This window comes from Lagenorhynchus albirostris, chromosome 9, assembly GCF_949774975.1.
Source record: "Lagenorhynchus albirostris chromosome 9, mLagAlb1.1, whole genome shotgun sequence".
Taxonomy (NCBI): domain Eukaryota; kingdom Metazoa; phylum Chordata; class Mammalia; order Artiodactyla; family Delphinidae; genus Lagenorhynchus; species Lagenorhynchus albirostris.
Genome location: NC_083103.1, coordinates 89,827,427 through 89,844,987, shown reverse-complemented (window position 1 = coordinate 89,844,987; position 17,561 = coordinate 89,827,427). Strand labels below are relative to the sequence as shown.

The 17,561-nt window shown below is 44.3% G+C and overlaps 1 protein-coding gene across 1 annotated transcript in view; it reads right to left on the bottom strand.

Moving 5' to 3' along the window:
* The window catches only part of TTC12 (tetratricopeptide repeat domain 12), a 48,329-nt gene extending 33,003 nt beyond the window's left edge, over positions 1-15,326 (bottom strand). The window contains exons 1-7 of the mRNA XM_060157952.1: positions 15,317-15,326; positions 13,327-13,399; positions 7,132-7,295; positions 6,545-6,566; positions 5,823-5,900; positions 4,874-4,995; positions 521-580 (exon numbers count right to left, since the gene is read on the bottom strand). Of these exons, the coding sequence (XP_060013935.1) occupies positions 521-580; positions 4,874-4,995; positions 5,823-5,900; positions 6,545-6,566; positions 7,132-7,295; positions 13,327-13,384 (504 nt within the window). The 5' untranslated portion in view covers positions 13,385-13,399; positions 15,317-15,326. The remainder of the gene's footprint in view (positions 1-520; positions 581-4,873; positions 4,996-5,822; positions 5,901-6,544; positions 6,567-7,131; positions 7,296-13,326; positions 13,400-15,316) is intronic.
* Between the last annotated feature and the right edge of the window lie 2,235 nt (positions 15,327-17,561).

Here is a 17,561-nt window from a genome sequence, read left to right as displayed (position 1 = left end):
TATCAGCCTGAGGCCTGACTAGTATCCAAGCTGAACGACAGGAACTCTTTCTTTTGATTACTCCTCTACAAAGAGGGGGTGCTATGATACATTTCCAAATTATCAGAACCGGAGAGGAAAAGCCCAAACTGATGAGGAAGAATGGCAACACTGTGGAAAGAAGCCCCCGAGGTCAGCTCTGGAAAGAGAAGGCGGCGTCTCCACTACCACGTGGAGCAAAGCACCTGATAACACAACAGTGAAGGGTGAGCCATTGTGAGAAAACCCTGAAAAACCAATATTAACAGCAGCTTCTCCAGAGTACTTCCCACGGGCAAGGCACCGAGTGCGTTATCATAGCCCTCATGACAATTCTATTCGTTCCCATTTTACAGATGAGGAAACTGAGAGTCTGACTGCAGAGCCTACACCCTTTCCTGCCATAATACACTGGCAGCTCCCCTCTATTCACTTCAGGACTGAGACATCTGGCCCCAGCAAGCCCAGCTCCATCATGTGGAAGAGGAAACAATCTTCTTACCTTTAGAGCCCAGTCACAATCCACCAGTGCCTTCTGGTAGTCCCCAAGTTTGATATAAGCCTGTAAGGACACAAACAGCTGCTATTCATACACAGCTCTGTAGCCGGCAGTCTTCCGTCAACACAGAAAGAGTAGTCGGGCAGGAGAGTGGTGATGAGAAGTAACTCGTCCCTACCTGTACTAGTCAGGGTCCCAGCAGGAAACAGATGCCACTCACAAGGGGTAACCGGGGAGAGTTTAATAAAGGGACTATTCACAGGGTGAGGGCAGGGTGGAGGGAGACCAGCAGTGGATAGCCATCACCACTGCCAGACCTGAAGAGGCAGAGGGAGGAGCAATGAACAAAATGGGAGAGGGTCGCTTTGTGAAGAGCGCTGCTTGACAGGAGCTGAGACCTTTGGTAGAGCAGAAGCTGGGAGAATAAAGCCGCAGTTCACTTTCCTCCTTCTTTCTCATCTCGTTGGCTGAACCCAAATGGCAGTTAGAAAGTTGGGAAGCCAAGAGGGCAGTCCGCAGAGGTCAATCCCCCAGGGCACAGAGCAGGGCAGAGGAGGATGTGGAGGGGCAAACAGACAGTACCCAGCGCACTGACCACCCCTACAAAGGAAGAGCTAGCTTCTGGAGGCTACCCTGCTGTGAATGTTCCAGAAGGAAGCCAGATGAGGAAGGGAATCAAAGAGACAGGTAATAACAAGTGTTGGTGAGAATGCAGGAAATCAGAACACTCATACACTGCTGGTGGGAATGTGAAATGGTGCAGCGATTTGGAAAGACAGTCTGACATTTCCTGGAAAGGTAAAACACAGAGGTACCATAGGATCCAGCAATTTCACTCCTGGGTAGATAGCCAAGAGGACTATAAACATATGTCCACGCAAAACGCTGCACACCAGTGTTCACAGCAGAATTATTTATAAGAGCCAAAAAGCAGAAATGACTCAAATGTCCATCCATTTTTGAATGGATAGCCAAAATGTGGTAGATCTAGGCAATGAAATATCATTCGGCAATAAACAGGAATGAAGTGCTGACGCATCTACAACATGGAGGGACCCCGGAAACACTGTTAAGTGGAAGGATAAACATTGTATGATGTCATTTATATGAAAAGTCCTGAATAGGCAGATGTATAGAGACAGAAAGTAGATTAGTGGTGGCCTAGGGCTGGGGTGGGGGAGGGGGGAGGACTGGGGAGCGACTGCTTAAAGGGTACGGGCTTCTCTGGGGGATGATGAAACTGTTCTAAAATTGGCTGTGGGCGAGGGTTGCACACAGCCTATTTGGTTGCATACACCAAAAACCACTGAATTGTACATTTTCAATGGGTGATTGTAGGTTATATCAATTGTATCTCAATAAAGCTGTAATGGAAATACGCTTAAGAAAAAGTTCCCCTTCTTTCCTCATGAGTGCAGCAAGCAGGAAGAGAAATAGGAAATGAGCTGACATTTAAGAGTCAGACCACCCCCAGGAGCCCTCAGTCTCAAATGCCTTGGGGCTCTCTTCCGGGATCTCCTAGAATTGGGGAAAATCTTGAAAATCAAGAATTAACTCAGGATTCTGTGATCCACTCAAACTAAACCGAATTAAGAATCTAGTTCATTTATAGTTTCAAAGAGGTGTGATCTATAAACAAATGAAGTCATTTAACAGCAAGCACCATGGCTACTATATCCTCTGTATTTAATTACTGGACATGAAAGGTGCTTAATAAATTCTTATCAAGTTGCACAAAGTAGACTTTAAGGGCTCTTCTTTTGGAAAGTTCCCTAAGCAGCAGCAATGATCACCCTGTTGGAAGAAAGGAAAACCAGGCACCAGGGTCCCATCGGTCACCAACAATAGACCCAATACCCCATGGAGGTTTGCCCATGATCAAAACTGTACCAGGGCACTGTGACACTCTGAACAATAAATCTGATGAGATATTTACATGGACAGGCCAAATATGAGGTTAGTGTTATAATTCATGAGAAATCTAAGCATTCAACCAAAGTGAGGAGAGAGCAGGCAATAGCCAGCTAGTGGGATTTCTGCCGGGCAGCTCTTCGCACCAATACATAGGAAGCTGCTATGCAGTGCTTTCATTAACAGGGCTTCAGTACTAATTGAAGGCAACGCCTCTTTGAGCCCTCTGTTCTATAAAGCACCACCCTTTCCTCTGGGTGTGGGGTTTCATTAGAAAGTCAGAGGATGTGAGGAAGAAACGAACATCCTTCTAGACAACCGTAGTCATAATTTCACGACACTGTTATTCAGGATACAGACTCTGAAAAATTCTATATGGGCTTCAACAATTTTTCTACAGAGCCTTTCACTTTTCTTTCTTTTTCTTTTTTTAAAGCTTGGACCCAACACCCTATAAATTCCCTGTTCTCTTTTGTTTTTCCACATTTTAAAAAGAATGACTTTTCCAAATGGCAGTTAAACTCTTGATTTATCTAAATTACACCAGCAATTTATTGATCATAACATTAGCTCCAGGAGAAAAACACGGCGATGAAAGGGTAGGTTTTCTCTCCAGCAAGCAGCAACTCTCAGTTCACAGGGTCCTTATTAAGTGTTTTCTAACACTGCGTGCAAACAGGGAGGCATTTTAAAAATAGTCAACGGTTCAAATGATTCTTAACACCAGGCAGCACATTTTGCATTTATTTGTCTCTGAATAAGCTTTCTCTTTGGGAAAAGTGGGAGGAATTGCCTTCCCAAAGCTTTTCATTGCATTTACTTATTTTTATCCACAGTCATTCTTAATGTGATTCTCCAGAACTAATCGAAGTGCTGCTTAAACTTGAGTACAGTAAAAATGTAACTAATTTAGATGAATCAGGGTATAGACCATCTGAATTAGTATAAGTCTGAATTATATAACATTTTAAAGGCAATTCAATTTTACAGCTTTCAAATAACTTCAGAGTAACAAGACTGAATAAGCATCAGTAGGTAAATGTTCTGGAGACCAAATTTGGTGATAAATAAAAAGGAACTGTGATTATTCTATTAATTGTTTGCATTTAAATGTTCCTTTTGATGTGTCAACAGAAACTCCATTCCCTTAAATGGACTTATTATGCCTCCACCCAGTGTTATGTAACTTAACAAGGATTTATTGAACATCTCTTATAAGTAAAGCATTAGGGGGAAAAGTACATGGCAGTTTTTACCTTCAAAAAGTTTATAATCTTGTTAGGGGGATAAGAAGTACATGGCAAAATCAACCTCTGGCCATTTTATTTACTGATTCTCTTCTTTATTACAATTTTTCTCCACAAATGGGGCTAGGTAAATGACACCTCAACTCGAGTCCGATTTATCCAAACTGCTGAACTAATGAGCTTATGTTGTGCTTGGATTTATTTATCATTAAATCACTGTCACTGCCCAGACTTTCTGGACTGCTAACGTCCTGTTTCTTGCACTCTTCCTCAACATACCACAGCAGGATCTTCTTAATCTTGAGTTATAGAAATTGGAGCTGATGAATCTCTCCCTCTTGTAAATGACATGGTGTCAAGTTCATCTCACCCAGGTCCTGCTGACATATCCTGATCATTGGATAATCATGTCCACGAATCTGCCAATTTTTCAGGCCTGAGCAGCAGAGAGCTCTTCCATACACAAACTCAAGTAGTTTTCAAAGATAAGGTCACAGGTGACATTTTTGTTTCAACTGAGAACTATTAATTTTGCCCTTCATTAAGTAGTAGATAATAAACATCTGGGTGATGGTTTTTACCTGGTGTTCCAGGAATCTGAGCTCGTCTGTGATATAAAACGGAGGTATGAGGGACTTCAGAAACTCAAAATTTCTGAGAAATTGGCTCTAGGCCCATTAGCTCTCCAGTATACCCCAGTCACAGAAGCTTAATCAAGGAGGGATTGAAACGATGGGTAAGAAATTAACAGGAGAGTAACCCTTAGGAGCGTAAACTGGCATCAAAAAAAGAAGCTGAACAACTTCAGTGGTGGCAGAATTCCAAGGTCTCATAGACTGTCTCATTCCATTAGATTTCTTGTCTATACACGAGGAAAAGTGCCTGGGTACCATCAGTGATGTGCTGGAGCTGACTTCTACCATGGAGAGAACTGATTATATGTAGCTGTTCCCAAGTTCTCCTTCAATGATTCCAAGTTGGTAGCTTGAGATTGAACCACAGTGTAAGTATCTACACCATGGAAATTGGCAAATGCTCCACACAAATCAGCCCCCACCCCCAACCCGGCCAGAGCCAGCCGTTACACAGTTACGAGCACAACACTGGCGCCGTCTGGTCTCATCTTTCTCTGCTTTCACAAGGTTAGTGGCTACTGTTCCCTGAGGAAAGCCCGTGGACACATCCTTGGATCACTCACCTGGGCTCGGTTGGTGTACAGTACTTTCATGTCCTTCAGCTTCTCCAAACCCTCACTGTAGCACAGGATGGCTGTTTCATAATCACCTTTGACAAATGCTTCATTCCCCTTTTCTTTTAGGGCTGTGAGAATAGAAGTTATACAGGTGAGCTCTCCCCACACACTGGAAAATTCTTTCAGACTTCACTGTCCTGATTTTCCAACTCTACTTTGAAGGTCAGAGCTTCCATGCATCCAAAGGGGGCCTGTCACTTACTTCTCTCTGCAGATAATTCCAGGTCGGTTTCTGTTCTCTCAATCTACCTGAAGTCTTCTAAGCAGCTTCTCAGAACAAGTAAAGGTTTCTGCCTCAAGGCTCAGAACACCCCAAACTTGCCACAAAGAGCAAGTCTACACATTCAAACGTCTCATAAAGAGATTCAAACAACTAATTTTCTAGCAAATACGGAATTGTTCAGATCTGCAGCACACATACCACTGAGTGGTATAAAATAAGTGCTGAAAGCATTCCTGTGTCATGTGTATCTTCCTCACCACACACACAACCCCAGTTCTTTCTTTTCCTTTATTTCCCCTCTCCCTTCTCCCAGCTTTGTTTGCTTGTTTCATTTTTCTTTTTCATTCCTTCATCTGTGCCTCAGGTTGGACAGTAGTACCTCACTCCCATCCCTCCCTACGTTCCAAGCATCACTTAGTGCTGCTAAATCCATCCATGTGCTTTAGAAAGGTCTGACTGGAGGCTGACTCAGGGCTGTGTCTGACTCCCTGCTTGCTCCTGTGGGAACAGGAAACAGACTAGTTTCTGCCTGGCCACGTCCCACTGCCTCAGGCCCATCATGGACCCACCCACTGGGAATCTTGATGTCCTCAGACATCAGCATAGAGACTTCCTTGCTCTTTCTAGCACAAATCACCCTGGCTATTGAAAAGTGAAAAGACTGACAATTACCATCTGCTAAGACTTTGTTTTCCCTTCTTCTTTTGGCACGTTCTTTTGCATCCTTCTCCACAGATGCCAAGAAGGCCTCTGACAACAGCGTAATTTCAAATATTAAAAAGAAAAATCCAAACACTATAATCAGTTCTTTAGCTCAAATTCAGAAAAAAGCTACTTTAGAGTTTTAGAGCCACACTTTTCATGCATTCACATGTAGGCACATGTACGCGCGCACGCGCGCGCGCACACACACACACACACACACACCCCGATTTGGAGACAACTAAAATGACATTTTCTTAATTTGACAGTAAATGGTAATCTGTGTGATGTATTATTATACACGGTGACTATGTCTGTGCTTCAAATTTGAATTATGCCTCTTTTAAAAGAGTTTTTCTTTGAAGACAGACTTTTTTGTTCCACTTAGCATAATGAGCTTCTGAGCTGAGCAACTGAGAAACTCTCTGGATCCCTTTAAGCAGCTAAGAGTAAATTGGATGAAACAGAATAACTGAATTCAGTTTACAAAAGACTGGCCAGGAGAACGTAGGAAAAACCCTCTGAGTACTGTCCCCTCTGACTACTAGTAACAGAGTTGAATGATCAGTAGGTTTTTGTTCATGGGTTGTTTGTAAGCCCAGAGGCTATAATTTAAGGGTCTGGAAGCTACAATCAATAAACACTGATCCTAAAGGAATAATACACATTGGAAAGAGAGATGCTGTACTTACCTGTGTTTATTTCATCTGTATTCTGCAGGGCACAGGTTATCATAAAAACAAAGACACAAATTTCAAAAACCACTCCCTCATTTATACATCTATGAAGCAAGAAGGCAGATCAATTACAAGTGGGGAGTAGGGTCATTTCCTTTAACCATCGATACTGAAAGGCTCAAAATTCAGGGGGCTTGCTGTAAATCAGGAGATCTAATTATGGGCACAATTGTTATGGGGCTGCATCTGCAGAAACAAGGGCGAGCAGGTCATGGGACTGCCGCTGTGGCTGTATGAGCTGGAAATATGAGTTAGTAGAATATATTACCTTAGCGGCTTAAAAATGGTCACAAGCTCAGTGGGTAGAGAGGCCAAATTTTCATTAAAACAAACCCAAAGGGTTGTTTAAGGATGACCCAGAAAGATCAAGAAAAGAAATCAGAGTTTATACTTCCTTGTGGAAAATAAATCTAAGTGAATCTAAAAATCAAAAGGCTATTTCAGCCTCACCAGGCAGTTGAGATTAAACCACTACTTCCTCTGCTTTATGCAGACCTTCTCACTCTGTTTACTTAGATAAATCCACCATAAGGAAAGGGCACCTTTGTGGGAGCTTGTGGAGGACTGATCATGGTCTTGTTCACGGTGGTCCTGCACTCGTCCTCCTCTTGGTCCTCCTCTGTAAACTTCAGTCTCTTTTCTGTCTTGAGAACAGCTTTCTCTTGTATGACTGGGTCATCAGAATTCATCTCCTGAATTAAATTGGCTAGAGGAGAAATCAGAGGTGAATCATTCAAGCAAGGTCTTCAAAAAGAAAGACTCCATTCACTTAAAAGGTGGTGTAGAAAATTTCATGGGAAAGGACTTTTATTTTTCCAGCTTTACCGAGATACAATTAGCACATGACACTGTGTAAGTTTACGGTGTACAACATGGTGATTTGATACACGTATACACTGAGAAATGATTCCCACACCAAGGTTAGTTAACACACCCATATCCTCATATAATTTTTTTTTGTGTGTGGTGAGCACATTTGAGATCTACTCTCTCAGCAACTTTAAAGTGTATAGTACAGTACTGTTAACAATAGTCACCATGCTGTATATTAGATCCCCAGAACCTATTCACCTACTAGAGAATTTGTGTATTTAAACATCTTAAATAAATGGTTTTTACAAAACATGCATTCTTTTGCAACCTAGTTTTTTCTCCTAATATGCTTTAGAGATTTGTTCTTGATACTAATGGTTGCAGTTGATTTATTTTAATCACTGTATATACCATAGGTAATCCATTCTCTTATTGATGGACATCCAGGTGTTTTTAAATCTTTTGCTAGTGAATAAATGATGAATCGAATATCTGTGTACATATTTCCCCATGCACACATGTGACATATTTCTCAGGTTACAGCTGTATCAAGGTTTATTCCTACAAGCTGTGACAAGAGTTCCCATGCCTCCACATCCTAGTTAATACTTGTCAAACTTTTAAGTTGTTGCCACTATAATGCATTTATCTCCTCAATGTTTTCATTTGCATTTTCCTGAACATGATTGGGATCACCATCTTTTCATTGGTTTGTAAGCCATTTGGATTTCCTTTTATGTCAACTGCCTGCTCCTATCCTTGGCCAATTTTCTGTTGGGTTGTTTGTCTTTTTCTTATTATGATTTCTTTATATATTCTGGACTGATATGTATTTGTGAACATCTCCTTGTGTATGGTTTGTCTTTTTATCTGTTTTTATGGAAGCTTTTGTTGAAGAAATTTTCTATGTGTTAAATGTACCAATATTTCCCGTTATGCTTTATGCCTTTTGTGTATATTAGGTTTACAAATATACTCTTATATGTCTTCTGTATGTTTTAACGTTCTGTTTTTCTCATTAGGGTATTTAATCCACCTGGAGCTGACTTTTTTTTTTTGCCACACCGCCTGGCACGGGGGATCTTAATTCCCAGACCAGGGATTGCAACTGTGCCCCCTGCAGTGGAAGTGCAGAGTCTTAACCACTGGACCACCAGCGAAGTCCCCTGGAGCTGACTTTGCATAGGGCATGAGCACCATTTGTTGAAGAGTCCCTGCCTTGCCACCGATGTGTTGTGCCACCCCTGTTACATGCGTGAACCTGCTCTAGGCTCTTTATTCCATTCTACTGGATGACATCTTTTTCAGCACCAAACCTTCCATGTGTAATTACTACAGCTTTATAATGAGTCTTGAACATCTGATAGGGAGATCCCACCTTCTTATTTTCCTGCAAAATTTTCTGGATTAATTCTTGGCCCTTTGCTCTTCTGTGTGAACTCTGGAATCAGCTTGTTGAACTCTAAACAAAACATTTTTGGGATTTTGATCTAAATTGTGTTGAATGTAGAGAATAATTTGAGAAGAACAGATTTCCTTACCAAACGTGTCTTCCCATCCATGATAAAATATGCCTCCACTTATTTAGATATTTTATGTCTTTTAATTAAATTTTTTATTCACTAAACTCTGAACTTTATTCTAATTTCATTAATCTCTCTGTAATATCCTTTTTCCATTCCAGGATATCACATTACATTTAGTCATGTCTCCTTATAATTCTCTGAGCCATGACAATTTCTCAGACCTTCCTTGTTTTCCTTGACAGCTTTGAGAATTACTGGTCAGGTATTTTTTGTAGAATAATTTTCAGTTTGGGTTTACCTGATGTTACTGTCACAGTCAGACTGAGGTTCTCAAGATTTGGGGAGGAAGACCATAGCACATATTAAGGGTACACGTTATCAATATGATTTATCATGCTGTGAACTTTGACCACCTAAGGAAGAGTCTGTCAGCTTTTTCTATCTTAAAGCTACCTTTTCTCCTCTCTTCCTGTGCTGTACTCTTTGGAAGCAAGTCAGTAAATGTATCTCACTTTCAGGGGTGGAGAGTTATGCTCTACCTTCTAGAGGCAGGAATATCTACATAAATTGTTTGAGATTCTTCTGTATGGGAGATTTGCCTTACATATTTATTTACTTATTTATCTATTCATCGTTTATTTATATCCATATAGACTCATGGATATTTATTTTATACTTTGGGCTATAATGCAATACTGTTTGCTTTCTTGCTCAAATTGTTCTAGTTTTGACCACTGGGAGCTCTTTCAATTAAATTTTATAACCTTCCCCATAAAGGTCTTGCATATATTTTGAGGGATTTATTTTGGTATTGTAAATGAAGTGCGGCTGGTATATAGGAAGTATATAAGAATGCAACTGAATTTTATACATTAATCTCGTATCCAAAAACCTTGCTCGATTTCCTTCTTTACTTTAATAATTTATTTATAGATTTTTTTGACTTTTTCTCTGTAGACTCTCTGCCCGAGCCCTCTTCTCTTTTTCTACACCTTTCCCAGGAATTCCTGTTCCCTCCTACGGCTCCAAATACCATGCAGATGCCAGTGCCTCCTAAGTTGACCTCCCCAGCCACTCTCTCTCGCTTAGGCTCAGACTCACAAAGCCAGATGCCTTCTGAACATCTTCACTGGGATGCCTTACTCATCTGCCTATCCTCTTTCTCCCCAGACTGGTCCTCCTTCAAATGCCCCTATCTCAGCAGATGGTCCAACCATCCACTTGTCATTCAATCAAGACTCTCAGGCTCATCCTTAAGCCTTTGTTCTCCCTCCACCTTCACAGCCATCAACACTAAAGCCTGTCAAGTAAGTTCTGAATTATGTCTCCAATCTGTCTACTTGTGTCCATTCCAGCCACAGTCTCTTCTCCCTGGAGCACTGTAACAGCCTCCTAGCTGGCTCTCAGCACCTGTTTGCTTCTCCCCTCCAGTGTACCACTGCCAGAGTGACTTTTCTAAGGTGTAAATTTGACCATGTTTCTGCTCTGAGTAAACCCTCCAAAGGATTCCCATTGCTCTCAGGATAAACACGAATTCCTTACTGTGGCTTCCAAGGTCTTTCCTGACCTGGCCTTTCTGGACTCAGATGGGACCCTTCTCTCCTTGATCTATTCTCTCCAGCTATACTGAGCTTTTTAATCTTTCCGTTTCTCAAAAGTACCACACTTGCTCTTAACTTCCATCTTTCCTACGTACTTTCTCCCCATTTAGAATACTCCCCTACCCTCTCCCCAGTGGCCAACTCCTACTCAGACTTCAGATTTGTGCTTAAATCTCATCCTTTAGGGAAGCCTTTATTTGTGGGCTGAATTGTGCCCCTCTGCCCCAATTCATGTGTTGGAGCCCTAATCCCCTCAGTGTGACTGTATTTGGAGACAGGGCTTTTAAAGAGGTCATGAAGGATAAATGAGGTCATAAGGGTGGGGCCCTAAACCAATTGGATTGATGTCCGTATAAGAGGAGGAAGAAACACCAGGGATGTGCACACACAGAAAAAAGACCATGTGAGGACACAGTAAGAAGGGGGTTGTCTGCAAGCCAGGGAGAGAGGGCTCAGGAGAAACTAAACCTAATACCTTGATCTTGGACTTCTGATCTCCAGAACTGTGACAAAAATTAATTTCTGTTGCCTAAGCCCCCCAGTCTGTGATATTTTGTTACAGCAGCCCATCAGACAACTCCCTAATCTGAGTTAGAGTCTCTTGCATTTTACCAATCTCTCTTTGTAGCATACATCACCCTTGAAATTACTTGTTTAATATCTGTTTTCCCCACCAGACTGTAGGCACCATGAAGGAAAGTAATTCTTATTCATTGTTACTGTACTCTCCAGGGTCTAGCAATGCTCAGTACACAGCAAGAGCCCAAGAAATGAATGTATAGAATCTATACACATGTGGCTATATAAATTTAAATTACTTATAAACGAAATAGAGAAATTCACTTCTTTAGTAGCACTAGCCACATTTCAAACCCTCGATAGCCACTTGTGGTCACTGGTTACCACAGTGGACAGTGCAGATTATAGAACATTTCTATCATCACAGAATGCTCTATCAGACGGCACTGATATAAATGATATGGAAATGAACTTGGGGTACAAATGAATGTTAGCCAGGTAAAGAAAGACCGGGAGGCAGAGGGAAGGACAAAGGCAGCAGGCAGAGGATGAAGGGTCAGGGGGTGTGTGGGGAACCGGAAGCAGTCTGTAGCTCAAGTGTGAGGTAGGGGGAGGTGAGAGGTAAGGCCTAGGTCACGGGAGGACTTAGGTCCTGATGAGAGCATGAAATTTATTGGGACTGCGGGGAGAATGCAAGCAGAGAAGTGGCTGGGTCAGATTTGCATTTTAGATACATTACCCTGTGGGGAGTGTAAGCCTGAAGGCCGGGAAAAACAATCAGGGGGTTGTTGAAATCGTCTGGATAAGAGAACCAGAACAAAGGGAGGTTGGAGAGGTGGGAGCTGGAGGGAGAAGGCAAACCTGAGGGCTGATTAAATTAAGGGCTGAGAGGTGAGAGGAGGCCAATGTGACTTGTAAATCTGGGGACAGCAGTGCCACCAAGTGAGACTAGAACGAATGGGACAGTAGGAGAAGAAGGTTTTATTTGGCACTGGGAGGGGACAGAGAAAGAGATGATCCACTAACCTTCGGACTTATTAAGTTCATGGTGCTTGAGGGATACAATGGGTGTGACAGTTGGCATAGAGGCTGAGGCTGAAAAAAAGTGGTTGGTGGGCTTCCCTGGTGGCGCAGTGGTTGAGAGTCCGTCTGCCGATGCAGGGAACACGGGTTCGTGCCCCGGTCTGGGAAGATCCCACGTTCCGCGGAGCGGCTGGGCCCGTGAGCCACGACCGCTGAGCCTGCGCGTCCGGAGCCTGTACTCCGCAGCGGGAGAGGCCACAGCAGTGAGAGGCCCGCGTACCGCAAAAAAAAAAAAAAAAAAAAAAAAGTGGCTGGTAGCAATTGAGATGTGGGGTCATCACAAGGGTGGTAGCTAAAACCACGTGCTTGGGCTCGATCACCTGAAGAGAAAGGCGAGCAGTGGGCCAGGCCAGAACAACATTTGGGGGATGGGCCAAGGAGAAGAAGCCCATGACAAACCCAAAGAACACCCTAAGGATGTACCATCTATGAAGTTGCCTGAACTATTTTTAAAACCATTTTATTCTTTGGACCCATACAGCCTGTGAGAAGCAGCAACTTCAATATATTTCTATTTGATATGTAAGGGTTGTTTCACTGCTGGTTTTCTTGTCTCTATCCTCAAACAAGCTCCCTGAAGTCTGAGCAGGGACTGAGTGCTTTGGAATCTCCTGTGTGTGATCTGTGTGGTCAGAGTATATCCTTTGAGATCCCACCTGTCTAAGTTGGGGAAGGGTCTTCCTGCCTAGAGGAAGAGAGACAGGAGTATGACAGCCAGCAGCCATCTGTGTAATGTGATGGACCCTGAGGGAAAGCCTTCTGACTTTGCCTCTGCAGCTCAAAACCAGGAACGGCTCTCCCCTAAAACAAGAGGGATTTCAGACCGATCAGTGGGGCTTCTGAGTGATCTTCTCCAAGGGAACAGTAGGCTCATTGGTGATGGGGAAATAGAAGCTCCTTTTGACCTGATTCTACACAGAAGGGGAGAAAATACAAGGAAGAGCTGTCAGCCTGAATTCAATCAGAATGTTAGCAGCTTCTCTGATACCAATTAACAGCCAAAAAATATTACCCCCAGGCTCCAATATTACTTGCTTCTCAATACCCCTTCTGTTTAATCTCAAGAACATTTTTTTCCTTAAGAGTCATAAACCTGTCAGGCAACCCATGAACTAACTTAGAGTAATCATCTCTCTTTAACCTCTCCACCTCCCTAAAGTAAAATTTAATTAGTATATGATTTACTGGTACTTACTGATTTCATCTACATTTTTAAGAAATTTCTGCAAGTCTTCCTCTTGATAGTCAGCCATTGTGAACCAGAATCCCTGAGGGAGGCAGCATAAATGATGAAAATTAATAATAATAAAACTCTAAACAGAATTTGTCAGACTGATTAGCCTTCTAAAACTAAGAGCCAGGTAATTATTTTCAAGATGGATTTGTGTTTATAAAAGTCATGAATAACAAGCAGGGTGATCTATTACACTCTGACTGCTGTTAAGGCCAAGGGACCCTCATTATGTGTGGCGATATTTCTGGAAAGCTGCCAGCCTCCCTCCAATGGGGAAAGTGCTCTGCAAAATGTCCCTACAAAGCCAACATCAGCTGCTGTGAGTCAGGGACCCGGCTTGAAGGCGGCCAGGTGGAGAGCAGTTGACAGGCCACCAGAGATGGAGGAGGGCACTAACGCTTGACTTTGATCATGACAGGCTGGCCCAGCCAGAAGCTTTGGATCTGGCTGTGTGACAGGTAACCAAAAATGGGACAATTTACATCTAAATGTCCAAACTATTTAAAATACAAGCCTCTGGCTTATTTCTGAGGAATGAAGAGAAGCTACAAATTGCATGGAGGGATTCGAACTTGACAGCCCTGCACGCCAGCCTCTCTTCTCCTCTCCAAGTACTTTAGCTGGATCACCACTCTGTTGTTTTTGAGTGAAAGGCCTCATGCTACAGCCAGTGGTTCTCAAAGGTCCACCCACAGACCATAAGAATCATCCAAAATCTGGTTTAGCATAAGATTCTTCAGCCTTAGCCCAGAGCCCCTCAGTTAGTAAGCCTGAGAGAGTACCCTGGAATGTACAGTTTTAAACACCCTCCAGGTGATTCTGATTTACAGCTAGGTTTAATAACAGTGTAGCCAAATAAGGCACCTTTAACTGGAAATTTGAAATCTGCCAGGAACACGCTGTGAGTTATTTGATCTCTCTGAGACTCCACCAGTTATAAGCTGTGCTACCTCAGCTAAAGTCACAACCTCTCTGACCCTCAGAGGCCTCATTCGTTCTATGGAAACTATAATACAAACAGAGGGCTGGGGCTTCCCTGGTGGCGCAGTGGTTGAGAATCTGCCTGCGAATACAGGGGACGCGGGTTTGAGCCCTGGTCTGGGAGGATCCCACATGCCGCGGAGCAACTGGGCCCCTGAGCCACAATTACTGAGCCTGCGCGTCTGGAGCTTGTGCTCCGCAACAAGAGAGGCCGCGATAGTAAGAGGCCCGCGCACCGCGATGGAGAGTGGCCCCCTTTTGCCACAACTGGAGAAAGCCCTCGCACAGAAACGAAGACCCAACACAGCCAAAAATAAATAAATAAATAAATTTTAAAAAACAGAGGGCTATCTGGGGATTAATTTAAAGCACCAGGTTGGCAATGAGTGGTTACTGCAAGACATCCTTATCTATAAAACAGGGCTGGGGACCTCTGGCTTAACTAAATGATCGCTAGGTTTCTTTCCAGCTCTTAACAATTCAGGCTACCATGGAACTGAGGCCTAGTCAAGTGAGTTGACTTGCCCAAGGTTAGGAGAGGCAGAAGGCAGGCTCAGAACTCCCGCCGGCAGGCGCCAAGCCCTCTGCTCCCAGGCCAGGGTCTAAGGGCGCGCCATGCCCGGGCAGCGAACCCGCGACGGGACGAGAAGGCCAGGGCACGGTGATGCCCAAGGCGTCCGACGGTATCCACTTCACCGGGAAGGAGCCTGCGCCCCGCCTGGAGCCAGAAGACCCGGTCGCCCCAAACGCCCCCTCCCCGGCCGGCGCAGAGGGGCGGGGCCGGCGGCACCGTTGCCCGGGCAACCGCTCCAGAGCGTCCATCGGCTGAGTGCCCGCCGTGGAGGTCCCCGCGGCCCTCAGCTGATACCGTCCCATCCACCGGGGCCCAAACCAGCGTCCTCTGCTTGGCTCTGACGGCCAGATCAGGACCAGCACCAGGGCAGACCCCGGGCCACCCCGCTGCACTGACCTGACGCGCCCAGAGCTGGACAGGAAATGGCGGTTGTGGGCGGGCGGTGACCGACCTAGGCTGAGGAGGGGCGGCGCCAAAGGCCAGGGGCTGACTTGGCCCCGTGCTCCGACGCGCCCTGCGTTCTAGTTCCGGAGCGGGCAGCCAAGTTCAAGGCCGAGCTGGAGCGTGGGAAGCCCACTGGGGACCGGGGAAGCCCGCTGGGGACCGGGGAAGCTGGGGGGCGCAAAAGAAGCCCGAGTGACCTGCGCTGATCCCTAAATCAGAGCCAGGTTTTGGCTTCTTCGTTTTCTGGGGTTGGAGGGTGTGTCGCTTGCATTAGCTTAATATCCCTGGCCCGGAAGAGGGAAGGTCTGCAGCGTACTTGGGAGAGGCAGGCTTGGGTGTGAATCCGATTTTACTTATTAGTATACGCGAGACCTTCGGAGAGGAGAATTATGTGATTTCTCTGATCTTCAGAGTTGTCCTTTATATAAAAAATGGAGAAATGGTACTTTCTCATAAGATTTACGGTTAGGGTGCCAGGCACCTAGTCAGTAGGGGTAAGTGATGGTTATTATCCAGGGAATCATAGCATTTAGAGCAGAATGAGACAATGGACACATTCACGGAGAGAGAGAGAGAGAGAGATTGATTTATTGTAAGGAGTTGGCTCACATGATTATGGAGGCTGAGAAGTGCACCAGCTGCAGCTGGCAAGCTGGAGACCCAAGGAGCCAATAGTGTGAGTTCCAGTCCAAGTCCAAGGGCCTCAGAACCAGGAGAGCTGACGATGGTGTAAATTCCAGTCCAAGTCTGAGTGCAAAAGCAGGAGAAGACCAATGTTCCTGCTACTACAGTCAGGCAGAGAGAAAGCATTCTATTCAGGCCTTCACCTGATCGGATGAGGCCCACCCACAGTGGGGAGAGAGATCTGCTTTACTCAGGCTATGGATTCAAATGTTACTCTCATCCAGACACACAGACAAACCCAGAATAATATTCAAGTATCTGAGCACCCTTTGGGCCAGTGATCCATAAAATTAACCATCACGAGTATCCAGACCGAAAGAGCTTGTCACGTGAGGGGGTTAAAGGTCAATAAACAAATAATCACTTAAATTCTCACTGTGGTAAGTGCTATAAGAAGTAAAGGGTGAAAAACAAAAGTAGCAAAGGGTACCATGAAAGCTGAGTCTCAAACCTTGGAGATATTCCCTGAGGATGTGATGTTTACATTGAGACTTAAGGGATGAGTGGGCATGGACCAGCTGGAGAGGGAGGTGGAAGCAGAGGGGGCAGGATGGGCAGTCAGGAAGCAGCCTGGCAAGGACAAGGAACCAACAGGAAGCCAAGCTTGGCTGCGGCCTAGAGAGCAAAAGTAAGTAGTACAAGGTGAAGCCAGGCCCAGGTCACACAGGGCCTTTGAAAAGTTCTGGGTCTCTCTCCTAAGTGCCACAGGCAGCTTTTGAGGGGTTCTAGGAGAGGAGTGACATGCTCAGATTTTTCTTTTTAGAAAATCATTCTGGCTGCAATGTGGAGAATGATCTGGAACGAGGCCAGAGGGACACTGGGAGACAAGTTAGAGATTGTCGACAGCATGTATTGGTAGCGGGAATAGAGAGGATTAGATGAATTTGCCATGTATTTTGGAGAGGGAATTGACAGCAGGGAAATATTAACAATGACATTAGGTTTCTGGCTTGAGCCAGACTAGGGCTCTCCGTTGGCTGAGATGGAGGAGAATCAGGTGTGGAGAAGGGTGATGAGTTCAGATTTATATTCAGTTCAAGATGCCTGTGAGTTATTCAAGTGGAGATGTTGAATAAATTAATTGTTCTTTAATAGTTACTCTCCTCGTCTTCAGATTTTCCAAGTTTTAGCAAAGCACAGTCACCTAGAATAGACTGTATTTCCCAGCTTTCCTTACATATGACTATTTCCTTACACATGACAGTCCAATTAAATATAAGCAGAAGTGGTGGGTGCTACTTCTAGGAAGTGTCCTAAAAAAGGATTCCCTTCTTCTTACCTTTATTTCTTGTTGGTTGGAATGTGGACACAATGGCTGGAGCTGGCTCAGCCATTTTGGACCATGAAGTAGAAGCAGTATATTGAGGATGGAAAGCCACAGGTAGAAGGAGCCTGTGTTCTAATGATCATGGAGTTAGCATACTGGATTTTGGACTACCTAACTCCATATTTCTGTATAGGAAAGCTGTTCAACCCCAACAATACATCAGGTTCTGGGAATCTAAAGACTTCT